Raw genomic sequence first — 25,169 nt, 5'->3', positions numbered from 1 at the left:
GGTCTACACATTGGCATTATGTTTCACTCGTTACTTGACCTTACACCCCCCTCCCCTTCCCCCACCCCTGGTGAGAAACCCTCTGATTCAATCAACTAAGACATAAAATTTGTCAATGTTAGAATCCAATTTATACCTTTATTGATGACCTTCTTCCTTGGTTTGGTCACGTAACGAACCTTCTGGGTTGGTTTGGAGCCGTCCGACCTTTCGGGTACGATGATACCCTGTTGTTTCAACGCTGCTAGCTTCTCCTCTGCTATCCGTTTGGCTTCCTTCTGTGCCTTTGTCAGGTAAGTCCCTTCCGCCTTTTGCCTCTCTATCTTCTCCTAAAAATTGATCAAGATATTCCACAATATTTATCATGGGGCCGATCACTAACTTATTGCTCTATATAGCTAGTATGGTACAACCCACAATTTGTATTACTAAGCTTACCGCCACCCCCCCCCCATCCCCCACTTTTACAGTCACCAATTCCTTTGCTCTATCAGAAACTTTACTTGTATAAATACATTCTTTTAGCAATTAACAGAATTAAAAACATGAGGGCCACATTAGACACCCTTGCAGCCTAACATAGGCCATGGGATGCAAATTGGCTGTCCTAAGCTATGATGCTTCACAGAATGTGTATAAGAAATTATAGTTTACTTTTTCTTTCTGTTTCCTCTTCTCTCTCCTCTCTTTGTCTAATCTGACTTTCTCTAGCCTATTGGCCTCTGCTTCTTCAAATGCCTTTATTTTGGCCTCTTCTTCCGCCTTCAATCTGGCCTCCTCCTCTTGTGCCTGTTTTAGAGCTTCCTGCATTGCTTTGAGTTGAGCTGTTTGGAGAGGAGAAGTCGCAAGAAAACAAGAAGTTGAGAGAAAAGAATTTGCCCGCTATCCCGATAGGTTCTTCCTCCTCTGCTATGTATCTTGCAATTATGTGGTTCACCAATTCAAAAGATTTTGAAAAATAAGTGCAGTTCACCAAACAGGATTCTCTCCTTTTCTCTAAATCCTTGACATGAAGTGTAAGCTACAGACAAATACCATATCCCACCATCCCTAGGTGTAAACTGAACTCCATACAGCAACAGCCGTCCACACCAACCTTCCAGTCAAATTCAGAATTGAAGTCAAACAAATTGTTCACCAAATAACAAGAAAATTTAAGAGCAAAATCTTTGGTGTTTTTGTTCATAGATAAGACGCAGGTTATGAAGAAACAGCTCAACATGCTGATGTTTGCAACAATTGACCTGGCCAGGTGTTACAATATTAACACGCACAATTAGAATCATAAGACAATAATTCATCCTGGCCACCATCAGCCATTCTGATGTTTGCATCAATTGACCTGGCCAGGTGTTACAGTATTAACATGCACAATTAGAATCATTAGAGAATTCATCCTGGCCAACGTCAGCCATTTTGACATGCTGATGTTTGCACCTGGCCAGGTGTTACAGTATTAACATGCACAATTAGAATCATTAGAGAATTCATCCTGGCCAACGTCATCATCAATTGACCTGGCCAGGTGTTAAGACAATTCATCCTGGCCACCGTCAGCCGTTTGGTCTTACATTTTCCAGGTTTGCGTTTCTTCTCTTTCTCCTCTTCCTCCTCATCTGCTCCTTTCTTTGCCTTCTTCTTCTTTTTCTTTTTCTTCTTTTGTGAGTCATCTTCTTCTCCTTCTTCTGCCTCTCCACCTTCTACTTCTGTCAAAACGACGAAAGATATAGAAAACAGGGTTGAGTAAAACATCCACCATCTCAGAAAACCTATTAGTGTGGCTGGATTTATCTCATGGATGAAGGGTGTAAATTTTATGTAGCAAAAACACTCATCAAACTTTCTCTTCCTTCAGTCTTTACTCCAACTCTCAGAATGATAGGAATAAAGGCCAGTCTTCAAACTTTCACAGGTCTCCTGTGTTGCTCAAATAATTGCGCTAAAATTTCTAAATAATGTCAGCAATATATTGTCTTGGAGAAAACAAATTTTGTACATGCTTACCCTTCAAAATGTGAATTCCTATAATTTTTTTTTATTGTATCTTATTTTAAAAAAATTTCCTATTTACCTCTTCCCTCTTTCCCTCCCTCTAGTGTTGTTGTTTGCTCTGCTTTTGTTTCTTCATCTTCTCCTTCCTTTCCTTTCTCTTCTTCTTTCGTGCCTTCCTGTTTCTTGGTCTTCTCCTCCTTCTGTTTCCGTAGCAACCTCTCCTGTTCTTTCTTCTTTTTCTCTCTTTCCTTCTTCTCTGCTTTCTTCTGTGCAGCTGTCTTCATCCCTCCCTCCTGCTCGCCAGTTTCTTTACTTTCGACAGGTTTTGGTTTCTGGTGGAAAAGATTTTGTTAGTGTTGGCAAAGCTTCCTTTTTTTTGCACACGGTCCCAAATTTAATCGTGACATTTATCAGACACTAAAGAAACGAACTTGTGTGACAAATGTAAGAGACATTTGAACAGGAAAAGAAAGTACAACCTTAACCGAACACAAACAGTAGACAAAGAACCAAGAAAAGAAAAGCTGCCGTGGTATCAAACAAGTCTGTCAAATATTGAGACATTGAGGTTGATAATAACATATTTAATAACACGTTTTTAGCCACATGTGTCCATTTGAACAGTTGACTTGCTGGTAATCCGTATACCTTTCCTCTTTTGATCTCTTCTCCTTTCACTTTACAATCTTGACCAGATTACATTTCCAATTCCACTAGTTCTTCAGCCATCTTTCAATAAGATGAGCAAGTGACTACGAAAGGTTATTGAAAGCTTGATAAGTTTCAGCATCCGATATTATAATGACATGAATAATGTGATAGAAAAGTTCCAGAGAGTGTCTACCCCATTGGCTTATAAACATATAAAGAAAAATCAAATTTTCAATAGTTAAAAAGTGTATTGGTCTTATATAATATGTTATAGATGTTTGTCTTATGAGCTTGCCACACTTAAAAGGTGTTTTGTTCAAAAGGTAAATATTAAGATAAAGTTTGGCAGATTCTAGCAGTTCAGCCCTATCCAGCACAGCTATTAATTTGTGATATCTTTCAAATTGACAGCAAAATTGCAATCGCAAGGTTTCTTAACTACTGGGAAAATCTTACAATAGACAAATTACGATACAGCCAGAGATGTAAAAAACATTTTGGCCTAAAACCTTATACAAATTGGATACATGAACCCTCAAAGGCCTTTGGCTTGGGCAACTTACCAACCTACAGTACAGTAACCTACATGCTGAAATTGCATATTATCTGTCTTACCATACTTAGATTTTGATACCAAATGCCTTTTGTTTCAAATATGGTTTCTCTCTCTGGTAGAAACTTAATGGAAAATACCTGGCATATAGAGTGGTGCTGCTGGAGGAACATTTCAATATTAACTATCAATCTCTTAATTTCTTTTTTTAACTAGTAAACTCAATTTAAACTATTAACCTCTGTATGGACTGCCTTGGAATCTTCTGCTGGTACTTCTGTGGTAGATACTGCAGTAGGAGGCTTACCTACATCCGATCCTTCAACTTCTTTCAAGAGGTCATCTTCATTACTGGCAACATGAAACAAAATATTCACAGGCTTGACAAATTCCTCACGGGAGAAAAAAAAAGTGCTGACATTGTTGTATCAAACCATCGTGACGTTTAGCGTCAAGTGAGAATATGAGATGGGGTGTGGGTCTATAGTCTACTGTCCGAGGAACCAAGAGTATGCAGTAATCATAATTATCAAGTAGGATGATTTTAAGTGTGCAAGTCATATTTATTCATTTGAATAATTGTTATTGCACTTCTTTTACAGTGCAGCGACAACAAACACTCTACTCCCAGAGGCACCGAACAATTGACTTTGTAGCATTACTGCACTGATGCTTTACAGAATGCCAAATTGCTCCTTACAGTACTGAAGGGTGGAGGAGGGGGGGTAACAGTTCTTTTCTCTGTTTTATCTTCCATCATTTTGTTTACACTGTTAGTCACCATTTCAGTATAATCGTTGGGACGTGGCCCAAAAAATAGCTATCTTGAACAACTTACACCACTTATAAACACCTGTTTGTATGTACTTTTCCACCTGATTGTAATCAATCCAAAATTTATTTTGCTCAGTTTTGGTGCAAATTTTTAAAATAGCAGGGAAATGTTAACCAGAATCATTTTGATTTCAGATCAGATCAGAGCAAAAGTTTCCTTAAAGCCTGAATTATTAAACTACAACTCTCTCCTCATATATGATACATGCAATTTATCACTCACGGCAGACATAATTCCACCTTAAATCTTACAAACCTATAGTAATCAGCTTTTTTTGTCGATGAATTTGCAAAAACAATGTCATGAAATATCTAATTTTTCCTGCTACATATTCAAGTCGATCCATCTTCAAATCAATAATGATTAACAAATCCCTTTGGAAATAGTTTACATGCAGTGACAGCCACCCTTAAAAGGTCACATGCACCTTCACATATATTCCAGCATGGATAATCTGATTTAGAGTTTGCAACAGTGCTTCCCTATTGGTTTACACAAATACATCAATCTCCCCCCCCCCCCTCCTCACCCCACATATTCCAAAGTGTAATCACTTGAATGCTGAAAAAGGAAAAACATCCAACTCTGATGTTCGGGTAAGTGAAGAGGTGTGGTAGCTTGTCCAAACTTTAAACTAACCAGTACTAAAACATGTTCACTTTAAAGGAAGGAACCTTCATACTCACAACTTATCCTTCTTTTTCTTCTTCTTCTTGTTCTTCTTTCCTGATGACTCAGCTTCTGTGTCATCTTTAGGTACAGCCGTTGTGCTCTCAGAGGGAACAGGTGTACCTGTCTGGGACTCGCCGCCTGCAGCTGGGCTACCTCCACTTCCCTCTACTTTGATTGCTTCAACTTCATCAGCAAGAGCATCTACATCCCTGAAGTAGGAATATAATTGTTTTTAAAGGTTGTTCTTACACATTATATAAGGTACCACTATACCCAGAGTGTGGGGGTAACACATTTGCGAGGTTTCCTACCTCTGCCCTCTGCTGGGATGATGACTTTTGACATCAATCATAAAGAAAACTTCAAAAAAATGGCAGCTTGTGCTACATAAGGTAAAACCTCCCTTACAAGGTTTATCAAATTTAACCTCGGCTGACTGCAACGACCTTTGACCACCAAGAAACAAAGCCTATATATAGGGCATCTGTGTACCACATATAACTTCTGACAAACCTCCAGACAGCATATTTGGGTGCTACTTCAAGTTTCAATGTGTCCTGGACTGACCTGTGGTCACCTTTGACCTCCACCAGCAATAACCTCTGCAGATTGTAATGATCTTTTGAGCACCAAGAAAAAGGGCTTACACAGTATTTTGCTCGTAATATTGGGCATCTGCATACCAAATATGAATTCTGACGAAACATTTTGGTGCTACTTGTTTCAATTTGTTGTGTCCTGACCTGTTTGTCATCTATGACCTCCATGAGCAATCATTTCTTTACTCAAAAAAGTGTCAACATGGAACATTATTAAACCAAGATATGACGACAATTCCCCTTCTTCGGGACAAATCTGTTTGCCCCTTTGCCCTCTGCTGCCATTTTGAACAAGTTATGACCTACGTTCCTACACTATCAAGTAGTCTTCTACAGAAGCTTTTTGTACACAATTCGTTGCCATTGGATACCATGCATCAATTATGTCACAACTTCTTTCTAAGGATTGTGGTTACAGCTTGAGTCTCAGCCGTTCAGACACATAAATAAAACATGCACACAAACAAATTAATATTCTCATGAGTTAGGGTGACTGACAATCATTAAAAGCCAAAACACCCACAAATTGCAATCACAGATTTGACCCGTACTTCAGAAGTGTATTCTACTGTATGTGATAACAATTATTTGGGTACTTGGACAAACTCAAGAAACAATGGAAAAGTATCTCTGTTGTGACTAAAAAACATCTTTCAAAGCTCAATCTTAAACAGAAATTTTGAATCACTTACCAGTCATTTTTGTTCTTCTTTTTCTTTGACTTTTTGCCACCCTCTGGCTTCTGTAACAGCAAAGTGAAAAGAAAAAATAATAACAACATCATGTAAGAATAAGATCATATAATTATGGGTTTGACAACAAGACAAAAAGTTACAAATCACATAAGATATCATTTCATTTCATTTATTTATTCAGCCAATGTATACAAATATTACACATCGAAAATCATAACGTTCCTCCTACTCCGTAATAAATATGAGTTAGGCAATTTATAAAAATATGTAAAGATTTGCAAAAAATGTGAGCAATCTACAAAAATGAATAAAATATTCATATAAAAGTACGTAAAAATTTGTAGGAAAAGGCTGAAAAGTGTCAAAAATGTGCAAAACTAAAAGTAAGAACAATACAAAACTAAAAACAAAATACAGATACCCATTATGATGAATTTAATAAAATTGATCGGATTTCAACACCCCTTTGAACGACTTAGCCATACCAAGTTGTTTGGCCGGTAAGGAAACAAAAATTTGTTTTTGATTAAATTTAACATTAAATTTGTGTTTGTCAAAACAAATTTGTTTTTAAAAAAATGTGTTTGAATTTGAAAACTAACGACTCAATCCCACATATATACATGTATTATTGTATAAAGAAATATCACATTATACAACTCTTTCCAATAAGTACTATACAACAGTGACAAAATATGTAACCTTTTCTTCCTCCTCCATTGCGGCTTCTCCATCCTGCTTAACAGGGTTGTCATTTTCCTTTTTCTGTCCAACAGAGCCATTTTCCATAGATTCTATTTCTTGTAAGATATCATCACCAAAGGCACTGGAAAAATAAAAATGCATATAATTAAGCCTCTAATGAAGGCTAGTACAAGAAAATGTTCCTGGAAATGTGTTTTCAGTTGTCATGCATACTTAAATGTTGGAGTATAGTCTCAGCTTCCATACCATACTTGAAACTGATATCACAGATCCAGACTTGTCAACTCCCGGTGTTTACCCGAATATCCCGGTTTCATATTATATTTTAATGTTTCATCACTTGCGACAATTCTGAAAATAGCCAACAGTTAGTCCTATGCTTATTCTCGTAATAAGTGTAATCTCAAAATAGATTGATTGTTTACAAACACGTCAAGACTGACACAGTGCTGTGCAGGACTCTCAACCAATAGCAGGCTGCTTTGTCAGTTCTTGGACTTCGCCCAAGGTCGTGATTGTACGTTGGCCTTGGTCGAGTCCTGAATACAGAACAGTAGTACGGCGTGCACTGTGCATATGCCATTGTGCACTCAGTTTAATATACACAAGTTCTATCTGGTTTGTATACGCGGCACGGCGTACCATATGTGTGCAGTTCGCATGCGGGTTACTTGTATACGACGAAACACAGTTAAGTTCTATGTCGGCAAACACTTTTCCTGCTTCCACTTCGCTGCTAGGTGACTTTAATCCCTATTGAATGAGCACAATAGCATAACCTTCTATAAACTCGTACAGGGATTATACCAGGTGTCTACGCGGCGTCTACGCTACAGATTGTTTGTCAACGAGTTTATATGCGAGTGTACTTGTTTATACGTCTTTATACGATCATGTGCACGTGCACATGGACATCCAGTTATACGTGACGGTACTTAAGACTACTTATTTAGGAGTATTTATATCATTTCAGTTGAAAATTACCAACCTCCATATTTTCCCCTTATTCTCCCTATTTTTTGGCCCTGAAAATGTTATTCTCCCTATTTTGGGGTCAAACAGGTTGACAGGTCTGCAGATCACATATTTTAAGGCCGGGTTGAGTCATTACCAGAAATTTTCCTTCAAACTAAAGCTATTGTATGATACTAGAAGGTCGGTTTTTCATTCTAATCTGAAGTTCATTCACATCAGTGTGGTCAGCAAGAGCTTGGAATATCACTGAATCAGCTTCAGTTATCTAAACCACACTGAAAAATCTTTCAAGAGAGCCAAACATATGTTGTGAAGATGGGAAATACAGTGACAATTCAACAACATAGATGGACCAACTTTCGACAGTCAACAAACTTGTGACCTCCATAAGGCTTGTAAGATGAAAGTTTATACTAACTTATGGAACAAACTGGTTAAAAACGTATAGCCTAGCCTAGGCCTACTGTGGGCTATTGTTACTGCATCACTGTTAAGTGTTATTGTTAATTAGCGATTGTGAAGCATATCTTGCACTGACAATAATTAGGTTCGGTCACTTTTATAAATCGAGTCGTTCTGATCAATCACGTTAATAAAATATATCGAATGTTGTGTAAAGACCAGCTTTCGTTATGGTTTACAAAACATATTGGCCATACTGTATACGCAATCGACTAATACAAGAACACTATTGACTTACTTCCTAGGCAATATTCTAATACTAATAGTAATACTATTACTAACGAAAGTAACATGTGGAGTACAACTACCACTACCAGTTAAGACTCTTTACTCACTCGTCATCCGCCGATTTTACTTTCTTTGCTTTCTTCGGTTTTCCCATAATTGAGTTTTATTGAATTCTGTGATATAATGATCTTTGTCCCTTCCGATGAATACACTAGACTTAAAAAGCATAATCTTTACAGGCTAACTGTACTACTGCTAGTGAGTTAGAGTGTTTCGGTGAAGGTCTCGAACAACTCTACTCGTACATCGATCAATGTACAGCGCTAGTGAGGCACCTACTGCAACGCTCAGGGTGATGCTTGAGTAAGTCGACACAGATAAATGTACATGAGAGCTAGCATTATGATAAATTGTTAATGAAAAATCTTCACCATCATTCTTCAAACCTAGATTTGAAGCTATAGTATCATTAAATAGATTGAAAACAAATATTTCGAAATATTGAAAGCACCTTTTCTAAACCTTTCATTCCCTAAAATACCTGCATTACTTCAATGTTGAACTTTTCATTCGTAGGTAAATCCTTGCTCTTACGCAATTCTTACTAGCTGTGCTATTGCGAAATTATTTCGCCATGTGTTTTTCTCTTTGATTACCACAAAGCACGTAGCATACTATACAAATGTACACACACTGCGGCGTGCACAGTCGTCGTCGTACTGCTTGATAAATGCAGGTAACTTCATAAAAAAAACCACCAAAAACATTTCCACGTTTTACTCTGGCAGTTTATTTCCAGTTATTTATTAATCACACTATATTTCGGCCACGGGAAGTTGGGAACTGCCATTTAGCTTCTGTGTCCAGACCAGCCTTTTGACATATGTTAGTGCAGTTTTGGGATTGAAGACCCAACCAAGTGTTATTAAAATATGCAGTGATCGATTTATATTATGGAACAAGTGTTTTCATATTGCAGCTAAACCCGTACTTGTGTTCAATGTGAGACACTAGTTTGGCGGCCTGTAAAAATATCATTTGATATTTAATTATTTTTTGCTTGCCAATTGGGAATAGTACGATGGCCCATTAGGGCCATAGTGGTAAAAATATCTAAGGAAAAAAAATACCAACACAAAAATGAAAAACAAAGTAATTCAAGTGAAGAGAACAAATTTACAAGTGAAAACAAATTTGTTGACAAAGTGAAGAAAAAAAATTGTGAAATGAAAAAAAAAAAATTGTGCAATGCAAAAACAAATTCAACCAAAGAAATAATCCAATCATATTGGATAATCTGTCGTAACAGATTAAAGGGTGTGAAGACTAGCGCAAAAAGAAGAGTCTTATGCCGGTAATTTGACCTAATTTCGAATGAGGTGTAACAGAATGTAAAACACCCCCATCGATCCCAGAAAATACACACACAGCTTGCTACCGTCGGTAATTAGACACTAGTGTGCAGTCAGTATACAAACAGCCGCGGTCAATACCCACAGCACAGTATACAAACGATACAGCGATGGACATCTCAGGTCCAGCTAAATTTAAGATAACAAGGTATCACGTTTCATTACTGTCTGCATTTTGTAGCGACACGAACAAAACGTCACTTGCAAGCAACAGAAAGTTAACTTTTTCAGATGGCCGCACGCGGTTGGGGGCGAGTCTTCAATGCCTTTAAATAATCGAAATAAACACACACACGATTTTTCATGTGTAAAGAATATATTTATTGAACAACAAGGCTTTGCAACAAGTGCAACACATTAAGTAGCGCATATCGCATAATATATTCCACTTACCGAACAGCCATTATAAGTTAAGTGTGCATAGCTAGTAGCTCTAGTTATACCGTTCTAAGTCAATATGTGACGGGAATTTTTAGTAACGTATTAGGTCACGTCATTTTGTATTGCAATTATGTCGGTTTTTGGCGTTCCACACACTTTGCTTGAGGAGTGAAGCCGACTCAAAAAATCATTTGCTTACCGAATCGGAACTACTAACATTTCGCTCATTTAAAGCAACTGTAATATGGCAAGTCCAAATTTCCGTACAATGTCATTCCATCAATATATGATTAATCTTTTATGACAGATTAAGTAATATGTTACGACAGACTAAATAATCGATCATGACGGATTCATTCCTTTATTTCACAATTTTTCATTTCATTATACAATATTTGTTTTCACTTTGTCAACAACAAAAATCCCTCGTCAATTTTTATCTCTTCACTTGAATTATTTTATTTTGGCATTATTTTTTCGTTTTTTTTTTTACTCAACAAATTTTTTGGGCACTATGGTAATGGGCCATCGTAGAAAAGTGTCTCACAGCATCTAAGTTTGTGGCCGCAAAACTGAACGCATTTTTTTTTCATGTGCTATTCCCAGCATTTAACCAGGCATTAAAAAATTGTTCGTATGCACTATCTGCAAATTTCATAACTAGTTTTCTTTATTTCACCATAACAGTAGCGTGGGCGAATGGGGAACATACCGCCCCCCCCCCTTTTTTTCACTTTCACGCACCACTCGGTCATCCCATACCTGGTACATATATGGAAAGAGGAACAGTGACGTAGGAAGGTACTTTTGAGTGGAGGGGGGCTGAAGACTGATGACCGGCCTGGGGAGGGGTCTAAGGGGAGGGGTCCCCCTCCCCTTTGGAATTGTTTTGCATTTCCAGGTGGCCTCAGATGCAATTTGGTGCAATATAGCACACTTCAACACCCAATCCATTTTGTAAATAATTTTCATTTTCACCTGGCCTTATAGATGCAATTTGGTGCTCCAAATGAGATTTTTTTTTCTCATTTGGAAATGAAAAAGGGGTTTTCTGACTCGCGGAGCGGAATGATGCTTCCGCCCCCCATGTTTTTCACTGGGGGGGGCTGGAGCCCCCCATCCCCTCCATCCCCCCGGTTCCTACGCCCTTGAAGAGGAATAATAACAAGTTCGTTTTGTTAGGACTGTTTAGGGCATTAGCAGTGGTAAAAACTAAAAAGCCTTAATATTTTTATGGTAAGTTTGGTCTTGTCACTTTCTTGGTACAAAGGGGTCCAATGTACGCTACATCTCTGTTCCGTCCTTTATCATTCGTGTTGAGTTCTTTTATCGTTGCTCATCAGCCACTGGTGTCGTTAGTTTTATATGCTTGTATTGGGAACGGGAAGTTAGATCTACAGCAGTGGTACTAGTAGCATTGTGTGTTGGCAATAATAGATCCGTGCAACCTTTAACAAATCAAAATGTCTGCGCCCGTGAGTCCGTGATAGGACTGAAAAAGTCCTTGTACCAGGGGGACTTGGTCGCAGTTTTTACAATATACTTCCCGTCAGTCTTTTAATAAGAAAATAAAGTCATGATTTTTTAGTACAGTTCATCGGAACAACGTTTAAATATGTTGTTTTCTAAGATTTGTAGGACAGCTAAAGCTGTTGTCCCCTGCAGAAATGTCACTGTAACCAGTAGTACTAGAATCAGTGCATGCTGTCTCTCCTACCGAAAGTTCAGATTGGTCAATTGTCCAACACCAAGGCGAGTACAAACGTGTATACAGATGAAGCCATATTCAGCATCAAAAACATTTTCCCAGCAAGTGAGTAGCATATCATCTTCAACTAGTCTTATCAGTTCTGCCTCTGGTACGCTATTTCCAGAAGAATCGAGGTACCAAATCCGGCTGGATACCAATTCATCAAATTGGTACCAGTACTGTAATGCAACAAGTTAGTCCTCTGTGATACACTGGTGCCTTGGATGGTGAATGATACTGAAAAACCAATACGGAAATACCAGCACTCAACACTGGGTTATATATGTTTCCATGTACCAACAGTGTTAAACATCCAACTTGCTCTATTTGGTATGCAGCCTATTGAATGATTTAAGAACAAATATTGCTTTACTCACTACATATAATTTCTGCCACAGTACTGATCTAAGAAGTATATCATTTAGAATTCTTATGTCAGATTTCAGCTGAAAATGTGTACATTTTCAAATGTTTCATACATTCTTCAGCAGCCTACAGTTTATACTTTGTCTTTTCTCAGGCAGATGTTGAACTTGATATGTCTCAGTTTCCGGTGTCTCACATCAGGAACTTCAGTATAATTGCCCATGTTGACCATGGTAAGAGCACTCTGGCAGACAGATTACTGGAACTAACAGGTGAGGTTTCAAAGCTAATAAATCAAATCCACTATTGTTGTTCTGAACAGGTGGCTGTATAGAAGTAGGACACAGGGAGAGCCATAGTGTGAGGAGTGAATCAACAATGTTTCCATCCAAGAAAGGAAAGTGACCTGGCCATGGCCTTTTACAAAAATGGTGTACCTGTCGAGAAATGTTTTCCTTTAGTAGCCAAAGGAAGAAAAGTGCATCTTTTCAGGGCTATTTCATTTGCAAAACTTTTTAACTGTTACACGTTTATGCCATATATATATATAACAGGCACACAGTTAATGAAAATAGACTTCTGCACAGTTGAATATGTTTCAATATAAGTACATTTGTGAGCCATTAACGGATTGTATGTATTTGAATATATTTTCATAGATTCCAGCAATCTTTCATTGAAATTATCTTTCATTAAGTAGCACTGTTTCATAATACATCACTTCAGTTAAATGCAACATACTGTACAACTTTAGAACCAGTTGTGGTTAATGCTAAATTGTTCTGCTATAAAGCTAGTTTCAATCATGATCACTTTTTCATATTGCTTTGAAATATTTTAAAAGGTTGATGATGTATCCATCTTCAAATATCATTTAACCTGTTGACAGGTACCATCTCCAGCAAAGTGGAAAATAAACAGTTTTTGGACAAATTACAAGTTGAAAAGGAGAGAGGAATCACTGTGAAAGCACAAACAGCATCAATGATTTACGAACACGAGGGAGAGAGATATCTTTTGAATTTAATTGACACCCCAGTGAGTATTTCAAAATCATACTAGACTATACAGGAGAGGGGAGGGAGAAGGCTTTGGAAGAGGCCTTTCAGTTGGAATTATTCATAAAGGTTCCAGGGTTTCAGAATTTTGTGCTCTGTAAGCTGTTTATAACCACAGGTTATATTTTTATATGTGCTCATGCACTGTTGCTCATGGACACTGTTTACTGCTTTATCCCAAAATGTGTCTCATTTTAGGTAATATTGCTAATTAGCAGGTGTTCCTCAGAATCGTAAAAGTCTATGCAGACTTAATCAGCTCTGTAAAATTTACAGTAAACTGAAATATGAATTTTGAAGAGAATTTATCAGTATGTTAGTTAGTTTGGACCAACCTCATTATAAAGAGGGATGGTTTCATAACTTCGAAACTCGAAAGGTGCATATTTGTTTACCTTGTTCTATCAAATTTATTTGAATTTATGTAAGTTGATTTCCACATTACAGGGGCATGTTGATTTCAACTATGAGGTTTCCAGGTCATTAGCAGCATGTCAGGGCGTCCTCCTTGTGGTTGATGCAAACCAAGGTGTGCAGGCTCAGACAGTTGCAAACTTTTATCTGGCATTTGAATCTGATCTGCACATAATACCAGTAATAAATAAGGTAGGTTGACTAATGTGACCAGCTTGTTGATGTCATGCATGAAAAGAAAAGACATGATTAGATTTTGTCTTGTGATTGGTCTAATAAAAGTTTATAGTTACATTTGGAATCTGTGAATGTGAATGTTCTCTGTATTTACAATTTTGTCAAAATGCAGCTTGTTAGAAATACTGTTTCCCTCTGTGCATAAATAATTTGTAGAAAAGAAGCAGATAATATCAGCTTAATTGTCAAATGAAATCATTTCACAATGCTGTTGCCAACAGCATTTAATAATGCTGTTGTGCATATTATCTTTGTCATGCGAAAATGCTGTGATGATTTGGTTTTCACCTAAAAGATTGGAAAACTTAACAGTATTTCTATTTAGCAATATATTTCTGCTACTGGAATATCCCTTTCACTTGCAAAGTATTGAGAATCTGCAGCATTGCTGCTCAAGGGCGGCGGAAGCACTTTGAATCTGGGGGGGCACCAACGTCGAAGGGCACTTTGCAGAAATTCGATTGGACTGATATTTAGTACCCTATTAACTCTTATTGTATTATCTTATTTGCGTATACACATCACTCCATCAACGCAGCCCCCCCCCCTCCCCAAGGAAACAATGCATACTAGCACTGCAGTATCTAATGTGCAAATTGGGAAACAAGGAAAAAAAAACAAAATGAGGTGAAATCATTATAAAGTCCAAGTCCCTGCACACGCGATCGATACATGCATGAAAGCAAATGAAATATGTCAAAATACTGAAAGAAAAGTAATTTTCTATGTGTTTTTCAATGGTTAAACTGATATTATTATGATCATTATTATTGTAACGACTTTCCCAATAATTATAACCGATTTGGAAGGGTTATAACACGGCAAAAATGATTGCATGTTATTGGCATGCGATGCAATAACCAACGCATGCCTATATGATATGCACATTAACATGTTGAACGCGCGAAAAATTTTGGTAATATTTTTCGGGCAAGTCGTTACAGCCCCCCAAATCAAATTGGGCTCCTACGATTGTGGTAGTAAACAAAACTTCCCGAAATATTTCATTCGACGTGGGTTTCGCTTTTTTGGTTCCTTGCTAAAAGCAAAGGAACCTATGTATTCAGGTTGGCGTGTGTGTATGTGGATGCGTGTGTGTGTGTGTGTGTGTGACACTTTAGCTTGTATGCACGATAACTCAACAAGGGATTGACTGATCATGATCAAACTTGGTGGGTGGGTGGCCCATAGTGAGTAGATGAACCCTATTGTTTTTGGTGCCCACAAAGGTCACCAAAGGTCAGTTATGGTCCAAAAACCCAAAATACTAAAACTGCAATAACTCCCAGTGCCAATGTGCGACAAGGTTGATATTTTGGGACAAGTTGTGAACTGGTTAGGGAAACATTTTGAAACTTAACGGTCATGTGATCTGAGGTCACCAAAGGTCAATTAGTGTTAAAAAACTAGTTTTTTTGCGATAACTTGAGAACGAATTGTCCGTTAGGGTTGGGAGTTGCTTCAGTGTAATCCAATTGTCGACCCACATCTGGGTGACCCTTGACCTCAATTTGACCTCTGGTGACCTTTTCATGTTTTGGGGATTTTTACAGTTTCGATGCTATTTTCAGATGTCAAAGGTACCTTCCGATCATAAATATCAATAGGTTGACCCCCGTGTGACCTTCGTGTGCGAACTTATAAGGGGTCAAAGTTTTCGGTCGGAGTTAGGATGGCTGTACAGACTTATCGTGTTGATTTTTGGAATCAGCAGATCAAACTACATTTGAAACCAAGGTCAAAGGTCACATTAGAAAAAATGTGCTTAGTTTGGGAGAAAACGGGCAAAAAAGAAAATGTTTGGTTTTGATGCTAGATTTGGATATCAAAGGTACCTTACGATCAAAAATGTCAATGGGTTGACACCCAGGTGACCTTTGTGTGTAAAGTTATACAAGGTCAAAGTTAATTTTCAGACATTTAATGCAATAACTCCCAGGGCCAAGGTGTAACAAGGTTGATATTTTGGGACAAGTTGCAAATGGTATAGAGGAATATTTTCAAACTTAACGGTCATGTGATCCGAGGTCATCAAAGGTCAATTAATGTTAAAAAACTAGTATTTTGGGTGAGAAAATGGGCAAAGAAAAAATGTTTGAATTTTTACAGTTTTGATGCTATATTCACGTCTCACCAATCAAAAATGTCAATAGGTGTACCCCAGGTGACCTTTGTGTGTGAAGTTATATGAGGTCAAAGTAAATTTTCAGACATTTAGTGCAATAATTCCCAGTTCCAAGGTGTGACACGGTTGATATTTTGGGACAAGTTGCAAATGGTATAGGGGAATATTTTCAAACTTAACGGTCATTTGATCCGAGGTCACCAAAGGTCAATTAATGATAAAAAACTAGTATTTTTGCGATAACTTGAGAACGAATTGTCCGTTAGGGTTGGGAGTTGCTTCAATTTAATCCAATTGTCGACCCGCATCTGGGTGACCCTTGACCTCAATTTGACCTCTGGTGACCTTTTCATGTTTTGGGGATTTTTACAGTTTCGATGCTATTTTCAGATGTCAAAGGTGCCTTCTGATCATAAATGTCAATAGGTTGACCCCCGTGTGACCTTCGTGTGCGAAGTTATACGAGGTCAAAGTTAAAAAATATTAATGAGGTCACGGGTCAGACGTGAAAAACTCCCAAGTTGCAATAACTTGGCTACTATTTATTGGAATTTCGTCAAACTTGGTATGATGATATTGGTAGATAGTCTCCGCACACTGATGTGTGTTGCAATTGATATCATGCATGTTTATAAGGGGGGGGGGGGCCTAGCATTATTTCGTTATGAAAAGTTTTGTATGCACAATAACTCAACAAGGGAATGACCAATCATTACCATACTTGGTGAGTGGGTGGCCCATAGTAAGTAGATTAACCCTGTTGATTTTGGTGCTCATTTCATGAATATTAATGAGGTCATGGGGTCAAACGTGAAATACTCCAAATTGCAATTACTTGGCTACTATTGCTAGTCGGAATTTCGTCAAACTTGGTATGATGATAATGGTAGATAGTCTTCACACACTGATGTGTGTTGCAATTGATATCAGGGCTTAGCATTACTTTGGCAACAAAAGTTTGTGAGCATAAATTACTGTTGTTGTATTAGGGCTTTGTTAGAAATTTTCCCTATGAATGGAACTAATGAACAGCAGCAAGGAACCATGAAATGTTTTCATTCTGGTTATTTAGAAATTTTATGTAGAAAAAGGGCACATTTTTAATCTGAGGAAAAGTGGGGGGGCACGTGCCCCCTGTGCCCCCCCGGTTCCGCCGCCCTTGTTGCTGCTACACTAGTTTACATGTGGCTCCCCTATATTTTGCACACTTTGACAAGTTATGTTAACAAGTTAATCACTCATATCTCTCTGGATACCTGGCAAAGACAAAATGTACATAGTCTGAAAATAAGAAAGGTTATTATTTACAATGTACAGAGAGAGATTAAATAAAAGCTTTAGCTATAATTTGTTTATATTTCTTGGTTGCTTCCTCTGTCGCCTTTGCATACAGTAAACAACATTTTCAGTCTTAATGAAAGTACTGCACTTTGTCATCTGTTTTTTTTTTCTTTCATCTTGTCTTCTTGTTTTCTTTTCTTTTTCTTTATTTCGGTTTGCAGATTGATTTGAAGAATGCAAACCCAGAAAGTGTGGCTAACCAAATAGAGTCTTTATTTGATATCAATAAGAAAGACATTTTGCACATATCAGCAAAACAAGGGACTGGTGTTAGTTCCATTCTGCCAGCTGTGATTAACCGAATTCCAAGGTAAGGAGTGTTGCGAAGGTAAAGAACTGAATAATTCAACATCCTTACTGAATAGTCATGCGTGTTTAAGAAGTGCTCATTGATAGCAACTTTGCAATTTTGGTTTGCCAAAGGTTACTCATGGATGAAATTCATATTCAATGTTATCTTCATAAAATTAATTGAAACCCAGAGGATGGTTATAAGCAGTGTCCATATAGGGTGAAGTTTGAATGCAAATGGTGTGATAAACTCACTGAATGTATAGTAAGAAATCAGGAAAGCAGTATTAAACTACTTGCTGTCCATAAATAATTTAAACCATAATTCAAAAAGTACTCTGAAGCCATGATTGCTCTGACATGCATGAATCACGAACGTCCAGCAATCGACTCTATCTGGCAGAGGACCAACTCTTGTGATGTAGTACAATAATAACATCTTTGCTATTTGTTGCACTATTGATTATTCTCATTTGAATATATGGTCTGTGTCTGTTTTGAACTGTCTGTTGGTGAGTTTGATATTTGCATTTTTGTATATTTGTGGAAGTAAAAGTGAAAACCTGCTGTCTTGTAAGTGGTGATTCTTAGTAAATAGGGACTAAATTATATGAGTCTTCTAAAGTTTAGAAGATCAATTTATAATTGATATCGATCTACGATGCTCTTTGTCTTTGCTTTCCAAACATTGTTGCTCCGCAGCCCCCCTAGTGACCCTGAGCGACCACTGAGGGCGCTGCTCTTTGACTCTTGGTATAACAGATACAGAGGGGCAATCGTAAACCTAGCCGTAATGGATGGGAGGCTGCAAAGAGGAGACAAAATACAATCAGCATTTTCTGAGAAAACCTATGAAGTTCAAGATTTAGGGATTATGTACCCAGATCAAAAGTCCACAATGCAGCTGTAAGTAATATGTTAATTTCCATATAAATAAAGGAAGTTTCTGACTTAAGTTTTAGAGATGTTTCTACTATTGTAAGTGGTAGAAAAGGAGCAAAAGTTCAATATAAGTTTTTAACATTGTCTTTCACCAGACTCAGCCTTTAAGTTTAAGCCTCCTTGGACACGAAGTAACGCCGTCACAACATATGGATAAAGGTTAACTGAGATTTGTTTTACTGTTTTCTTTCTTCATTCATTAGACTTGCTGGACAAGTTGGCTATGTGGTTGCTGGAATGCATAATATCAGAGAAGCTAGTATTGGCGATACATTTTACAAGCCAGGCCATCCAGTCGAAGCTTTGCCTGGATTTAGAGCTGCCAAGCCAATGGTGAGTTTCAAATTCTTTATTTTTATGCATCTTTTTGTTTTAATTCACCTCATGTGTTCAAAGTTTTGTAGAGTAGATATTACCTACCCAAGGCTAAAATGCTTCCTGAAGCTGAACGGAATATTGCTAATACCTACACACTATCTTCAATCAAGTGGTTGGTTTTAACTGATTGTCATATGTCAGTCTAGTCAGCCAGTGTGAGGTACAGCATTAAAATAAAGGCCTACTTCACTTATCACTGAGCATTTATTTACCAATAATTGATATGCACACATCGCGTGATCACATAGCAGGTGTTTGGTTGTGTGGGGGCGCTGGATGTGAAAATTAATTCATGAACATTTTATATTTTTTCTAAGGTATTTGCCGGCCTCTACCCAATGGACCAGTCTGAGTATTTATCTCTTCGGTCTGCTATTGATAGACTGACATTAAATGACAGCAGTGTCACAGTCAACAGAGACAGCAGGTATGTGTGATATCATTGATAGACTGATATTAAATGATAGCAGTGTCACAGTCAACAGAGACAGCAGGTATGTGTGATATCATTGATAGACTGATATTAAATGACAGCAGTGTCACAGTCAACAGGGACAGCAGGTATGTGTGATATCATTGATAGACTGACATGATATGATAGCAGTGTCACAGTCAACAGAGACAGCAGGTATGTGTGATATCATTGATAGACTGACATGATATGATAGCAGTGTCACAGTCAACAGGGACAGCAGGTATGTGTGATATCATTGATAGACTGACATTAAATGATAGCAGTGTCACAGTCAACAGGGACAGCAGGTATGTGTGATATCATTGATAGACTAATATTAAATGATAGCAGTGTTCCCCGTCAACAGTGACAGCAGATACGTGTGATATCATTGATAGACTAACATTAAATGATAGCATTGTCACAGTCAACAGGGACAGCAGGTATGTGTGATATCATTGATAGACTAACATTAAATGATAGCAGTGTCACAGTCAACAGGGACAGCAGGTATGTGTGATATCATTGATAGACTGACATTAAATGATAGCAGTGTCACAGTCAACAGAGACAGCAGGTATGTGTGATATCATTGATAGACTAACATTAAATGATAGCAGTGTCACAGTCAACAGGGACAGCAGGTATGTGTGATATCATTGATAGACTGACATTAAATGATAGCAGTGTCACAGTCAACAGGGACAGCAGGTATGTGTGATATCATTGATAGACTGATATTAAATGATAGCAGTGTCACAGTCAACAGGGACAGCAGGTATGTGTGATATCATTGATAGACTGATATTAAATGATAGCAGTGTCACAGTCAACAGGGACAGCAGGTATGTGTGATATCATCGACAGACTGACATTAAATGATAGCAGTGTCACAGTCAACAGGGACAGCAGGTATGTGTGATATCATTGATAGACTGACATTAAATGATAGTAGTGTCACAGTAAACAGGGACAGCAGGTATGTGTGATATCATTGATAGACCGACATTAAATGATAGCAGTGTCACAGTCAACAGAGACAGCAGGTATGTGTGATATCATTGATAGACTGATATTAAATGATAGTAGTGTCACAGTAAACAGTGACAGCAGGTATGTGTGATATCATTGACAGACTGACATCAAATGAAATAGCAAGACTGTGTATACCGAAGTACATATATATGTTCTTCCTTAATTGTAATACTCCTGTTTCTGGTGAGGGTCTTGTGAGTTAAACATATCACTTTTAATTATAATTTCTTTTACCACTGGCAATTATTTTTCCAGCCCAGCATTAGGCCAAGGTTGGAGGCTTGGCTTCCTGGGCTTACTACACATGGACGTCTTTAACCAGAGGCTGGAACAGGAGTACAACGCAAATGTGATAGTCACCGTTCCGAGCGTTCCATTTAAATCAAAGCTTAAATCCACCAAAACAAACCAAAAGCTATACGGACCTAACCAAGAAATCATTATACAGAACCCTGCCAATGTAAGAGAATTATTGAGTTGGTTTTGTAATTATTATCTTTATGATTCTTTCTGCATTCTTACCTTTAATCCTTCCATGGGTGAAACAACTTATTTCCAGAATAAATTATGAAATTTTCCATGACCAGTCATAGGGGCTAAACTATTTGCAGCAAAGAGGCTTCTCTACTCTAGGTTGCTTTTCCAAAGCTGCGTTTGTGATAGATTTTCGTTAAGCTCAATTGTTTGTGTTCTTACGTGTGCTTGATTGTAACCTCCAAAACTGATAGCTAAGAGTAAATATTAACAGTTTCCATGCAATGCTCAAATTTTCAAGTTTGTTTAGAAATAGAATAAGTTTGAATTATATTATGATTTGCATAGTATGTATACATATGCTTGCAATAATGTGCACAATGCACCAAACAACTCATACATCTGCTGTTACTCAGTAATTACAATGAAAATCATTTAAATTGGATTTGATGACTCTACACTGAAATATCTCTGTTTCAGAGGCAAGGAATTGAAGGGGGGGGGGGAGAGAAAGGATTAAGAGAATGAGTCAGTTCAAAATCACATATGAGGTGATAATTTTTACAATTGCTTTGTTGTCACCTAACTTCAGCTTATCATTCCATCCACAGTTTCCTGACCCCCAACAAGCCGAGTGTTTCTATGAGCCTATGGTCCTGGGTACTATCATCACTCCAGATGAATATCTTAGAGAAGTTATAAACCTTTGTACTGTAAGTACTCTATAACTATATAAGGCAGGGGGGACAGCCACATATCTTACCTGTACACCCCCCCACCCCCACCAGAACAAAATCAAGGGGAGAACATCCTTCCCCCCCCCCCAATCCACCCAGTGACAGACAGAATATTACAAAACATTAAAGTCAGTGTATAGGACATAAATGTTTGACTGATATGTACAGTACAACCTGAACAGTTAAAAATTATCAAATTTGATTCAAAGAGTCCACAAAAATTGTAAACATTTTATACCATTTGACATGAAGTACTATTTGCACACTATCCCCTTCCTACCCCTCTTCCCCCCCCTCCTCTTCCCCCTCCCTCCATTTTCAGCCTTTGCATTCACACTACATCAATGAAACCACTTTATTCCAGACTTAATCAATCTGAGATAACCAAACATTCTAGATTGTAACTTCACAGACTTTTTGTTTTTCCTTTCGTCAATGCAGAGGAAGAGAGGTGAGCAAGAGAGTCTTACGTACGTGGATAGTAGTAGAATCTACCTCAAGTACAGATTACCACTAAATGAAGTTGTGGTGGATTTTTTCGACCAGTTAAAGTCGGTGTCCTCAGGTTATGCAAGGTAATAAACAGATCAATTTACAAACCCTCAGCTAATTTTACGAAATAAGTTTCTTTTTGTCATTCTTAGTTATCAACTCTCGATAACTGCATGTTCATAAACTGTACGTTCATGTATTAGCATTATTTACCCCTGTTAAATATTGTTTAGAATTGTGGGGACATTTATGTGACTTGACAAACTCTTTTGTATCAATTTATAGTCTGGCTGAAACTGTTCACATATATCCAAGGTTCCATTTGACAGATAACTCAAATCTCTTAAGTGAGAGTTGCGGTTCAATACCTTTCCTGCTTATTGAGATAATGGGATAACTTCAGCAGCAGCAGATCAAAAAAAATTCTTAGTTATGACATAATCCTTAATTTGTTAATTTTACATTAAATCTTTTGTGACATCTTTGCTCAATCCCAAATTGTTTAAATCTGTTTTTGTTTCAGCTTTGATTATGAGGATAGCGGTTATCAAGAAGCCGACTTGATAAAGCTTCGTATCTTGCTTAACAGCAAGGAGGTCGACGAACTAGCAATCATTGTTCACAGAACTAAGTCCAGGGAAGTTGGCAAAGCGGTCTGTGCCAAACTGAAAGAGTCCATTCCGAGACAACTCTACGAAGTAGCAATACAAGCAGCCATCGGTAGCAAGATTGTTGCCAGGGAGACCATAAAAGCATTGAGAAAAAATGTTTTGGCCAAATGCGTAAGAAACTTCTCAAGTTAAATACAGACAGTCCAATGATGTCCACAATAATTGTATAACAGCAATAATTTGTATTAATGTGTATAAAATTGATGAATGGCAAGAAATAAAGAATTATCATATCCACAAGAAAACAGTAATATTACAGATATCTACATAAACAGGGCTTATGATATGGAGAAAAAGGTTTGCAAAAGACATTGTTGTTGACTTTATTAAGGCAATTTATTACAGCAATAATTTGTATTAATGCGTATAAAATTGATTAATGGCAAGAAATAAAGAATTATCATATCCACAAGAAAACAATAGTATTACAGATATCTACATAAACAGGGCTTATGATAGGGGAAAAGGTTTTCAGAAGACATTGTTATTGGCTAGAAACTTTAGCCCGGTACTTTTTTAGATGGACATGCTTTTATGGATGGTTCACTGGAAGTTGTGTTAGTTATATGGAATGTGAACTAGGTACGTTAGTAACCAGTAGTTACGTTGGGTACTAGTTGGATGCTATTCAAATGTGGGATTCATAATGAATATTTCTTTCTATTTCGTCACAGTATGGAGGGGACATTACACGTAAAATGAAACTCTTAAAGCGACAAGCAGAAGGGAAGAAAAAGATGAAGAAATTTGGCAATGTTGAAGTACCAAAGGAAGCCTTCCTGTCAGTCTTGAAGAGGTGACATCGGTAAAGGACAACTCTAGCGACCCATGCATTCTGTTTGCTGGACGATAGAGGATATGACAATAGAGGACAATGAAGGATAATGAAGGACAATAGAGGAAATGACAATAGATGACAATGAAGGACATTAGAGGACAATGAAGGACAATAGAGGAAATGACAATAGAGAACAATGAAGGACAAAAGAGGAAATGACAATAGAGGACAATGAAGGACAATAGGGGAAATGACAATAGAGGACAATGAAGGACAAAAGAGGAAATGACAATAGAGGACAATGAAGGACACTAGAGGAAATGACAATAGAGGACAAATAGAGAAAAGGGAAGAGATTATGATAAAGAAGATGGTGGAGATATTTATCCAAAGATGCAGCAATAAAGGATTTAGAGATGAACAAGTATTAGCATCACATCCTACAAGCATACTGCAATAGTGTAATCGAGGAGTAAGGGTACAGGTGATTTAAACAAATGAAGACATTCATGGATTCAGAAGATCACCACAGAGAGAAGAAGAGGGTTCAAAATTTGCTCAAAATTAACTATTTTTAGTACTTTTAAACTTCTCTCTCCCTCCACTATATTCCCTGTTACCTACAGAAAGGAGTACTTCTATAATGTTATGATATATTTACATTTTAACAACTTTCTGACAGATAAAGGGATAACTTGGTTAGGAATTAGCATATTTATTTGCATTGATGAAGGTTTACCCAATAATATCTCAGTGAGGTGAATGGTCTTTGATACTGTAGGTTCTTCTCTTACAATCTAAGGATGTATTAGGCCATCAAGGATTTTATGATTAAATGGTCACTTTACCAAATTGGAATCTACCAGTTGTTTGAAGAACAGCAAACATATTGTTGTTTTAATATTTCACACATCCACATACATGGATGAAAAAGCTAATGATGTTATTGATATATATTAATTTATCAGCAAAATGTTGAACCATTCTGAGGAATATTAAATTTAATATGATAAAAGCTATTTGATTTTAATTTTGTACTCATTTCTTTGTTCACTCCAATATGTACTATTTAAGAGATTCTACTGTACTTGTAGGTGACATGTGTCCCTTGTTTGTTTTATTGTTTTGCAATATTACAATCTTTCCTTTGTGAACACTAATTGTTGTACCAATTATTTTACATTATCAATTGATTTGTTGATGATATGGTGTCCTGAGGCCAAAAATCTTTCTGACTAGAGGCTTGAGTGAAGTTATAAAGGTTTAACTGTACTTCAGACTTGCATGCATTTCGCTTTCATGTTGGATGTGGGTGGCACAGAATTTGGTTTGAGGGAATTTGTCACCCTCCCCCCTCCCCACTCCCTCCCCAGCCCTGTGCACGTATTCACAGTAATAATGAGATTCATGGATAGACTGTCGTAACCGTGTGTTGATAGAAATAAAACGTGAAGGGGAAAATAACA

General features: G+C 37.4%; 2 protein-coding genes across 2 annotated transcripts in view; one reads left to right on the top strand and one right to left on the bottom strand.

Annotated features, from left to right (window-relative positions):
* LOC139979409 (eukaryotic translation initiation factor 5B-like) overlaps window positions 1-8,680 on the bottom strand; it is a 32,535-nt gene extending 23,855 nt beyond the window's left edge. The window contains exons 1-9 of the mRNA XM_071990178.1: window positions 8,475-8,680; window positions 6,700-6,823; window positions 5,995-6,044; window positions 4,718-4,912; window positions 3,436-3,547; window positions 2,072-2,324; window positions 1,572-1,706; window positions 655-824; window positions 137-329 (exon numbers count right to left, since the gene is read on the bottom strand). Of these exons, the coding sequence (XP_071846279.1) occupies window positions 137-329; window positions 655-824; window positions 1,572-1,706; window positions 2,072-2,324; window positions 3,436-3,547; window positions 4,718-4,912; window positions 5,995-6,044; window positions 6,700-6,823; window positions 8,475-8,521 (1,279 nt within the window). The 5' untranslated portion in view covers window positions 8,522-8,680. The remainder of the gene's footprint in view (window positions 1-136; window positions 330-654; window positions 825-1,571; window positions 1,707-2,071; window positions 2,325-3,435; window positions 3,548-4,717; window positions 4,913-5,994; window positions 6,045-6,699; window positions 6,824-8,474) is intronic.
* A 2,904-nt stretch (window positions 8,681-11,584) lies between these two features.
* Window positions 11,585-24,722, top strand: LOC139979733 (translation factor Guf1, mitochondrial-like). The gene is made up of 13 exons (XM_071990797.1): window positions 11,585-11,973; window positions 12,431-12,548; window positions 13,166-13,314; window positions 13,782-13,940; window positions 17,613-17,761; window positions 18,445-18,648; window positions 18,888-19,017; window positions 19,380-19,489; window positions 20,807-21,011; window positions 21,637-21,738; window positions 22,204-22,337; window positions 22,778-23,036; window positions 23,600-24,722. Exons 1-13 carry the CDS (start codon window positions 11,776-11,778, stop codon window positions 23,723-23,725), a joined length of 2,043 nt encoding a protein of 680 aa, XP_071846898.1. The 5' UTR covers window positions 11,585-11,775; the 3' UTR covers window positions 23,726-24,722.
* The last annotated feature ends 447 nt before the right edge of the window (window positions 24,723-25,169 follow it).

This window comes from Apostichopus japonicus, chromosome 14 (genome assembly GCF_037975245.1).
Source record: "Apostichopus japonicus isolate 1M-3 chromosome 14, ASM3797524v1, whole genome shotgun sequence".
Classification (NCBI taxonomy): domain Eukaryota; kingdom Metazoa; phylum Echinodermata; class Holothuroidea; order Aspidochirotida; family Stichopodidae; genus Apostichopus; species Apostichopus japonicus.
This window is presented reverse-complemented; position numbering and strand designations above follow the sequence as displayed.

What these genes read in the sequence shown, in the direction of transcription:
- LOC139979733 (XM_071990797.1), top strand. Translation starts at nt 11,776, where the DNA reads ATGTTGTTTTCTAAGATTTGTAGGACAGCTAAAGCTGTTGTCCCCTGC. An exon ending in TTATACAGAACCCTGCCAAT is followed by an intron (nt 21,012 to 21,636) that starts GTAAGAGAATTA and finishes TTCCATCCACAG; the next exon opens with TTTCCTGACCCCCAACAAGC. An exon ending in AAAATGTTTTGGCCAAATGC is followed by an intron (nt 23,037 to 23,599) that starts GTAAGAAACTTC and finishes ATTTCGTCACAG; the next exon opens with TATGGAGGGGACATTACACG.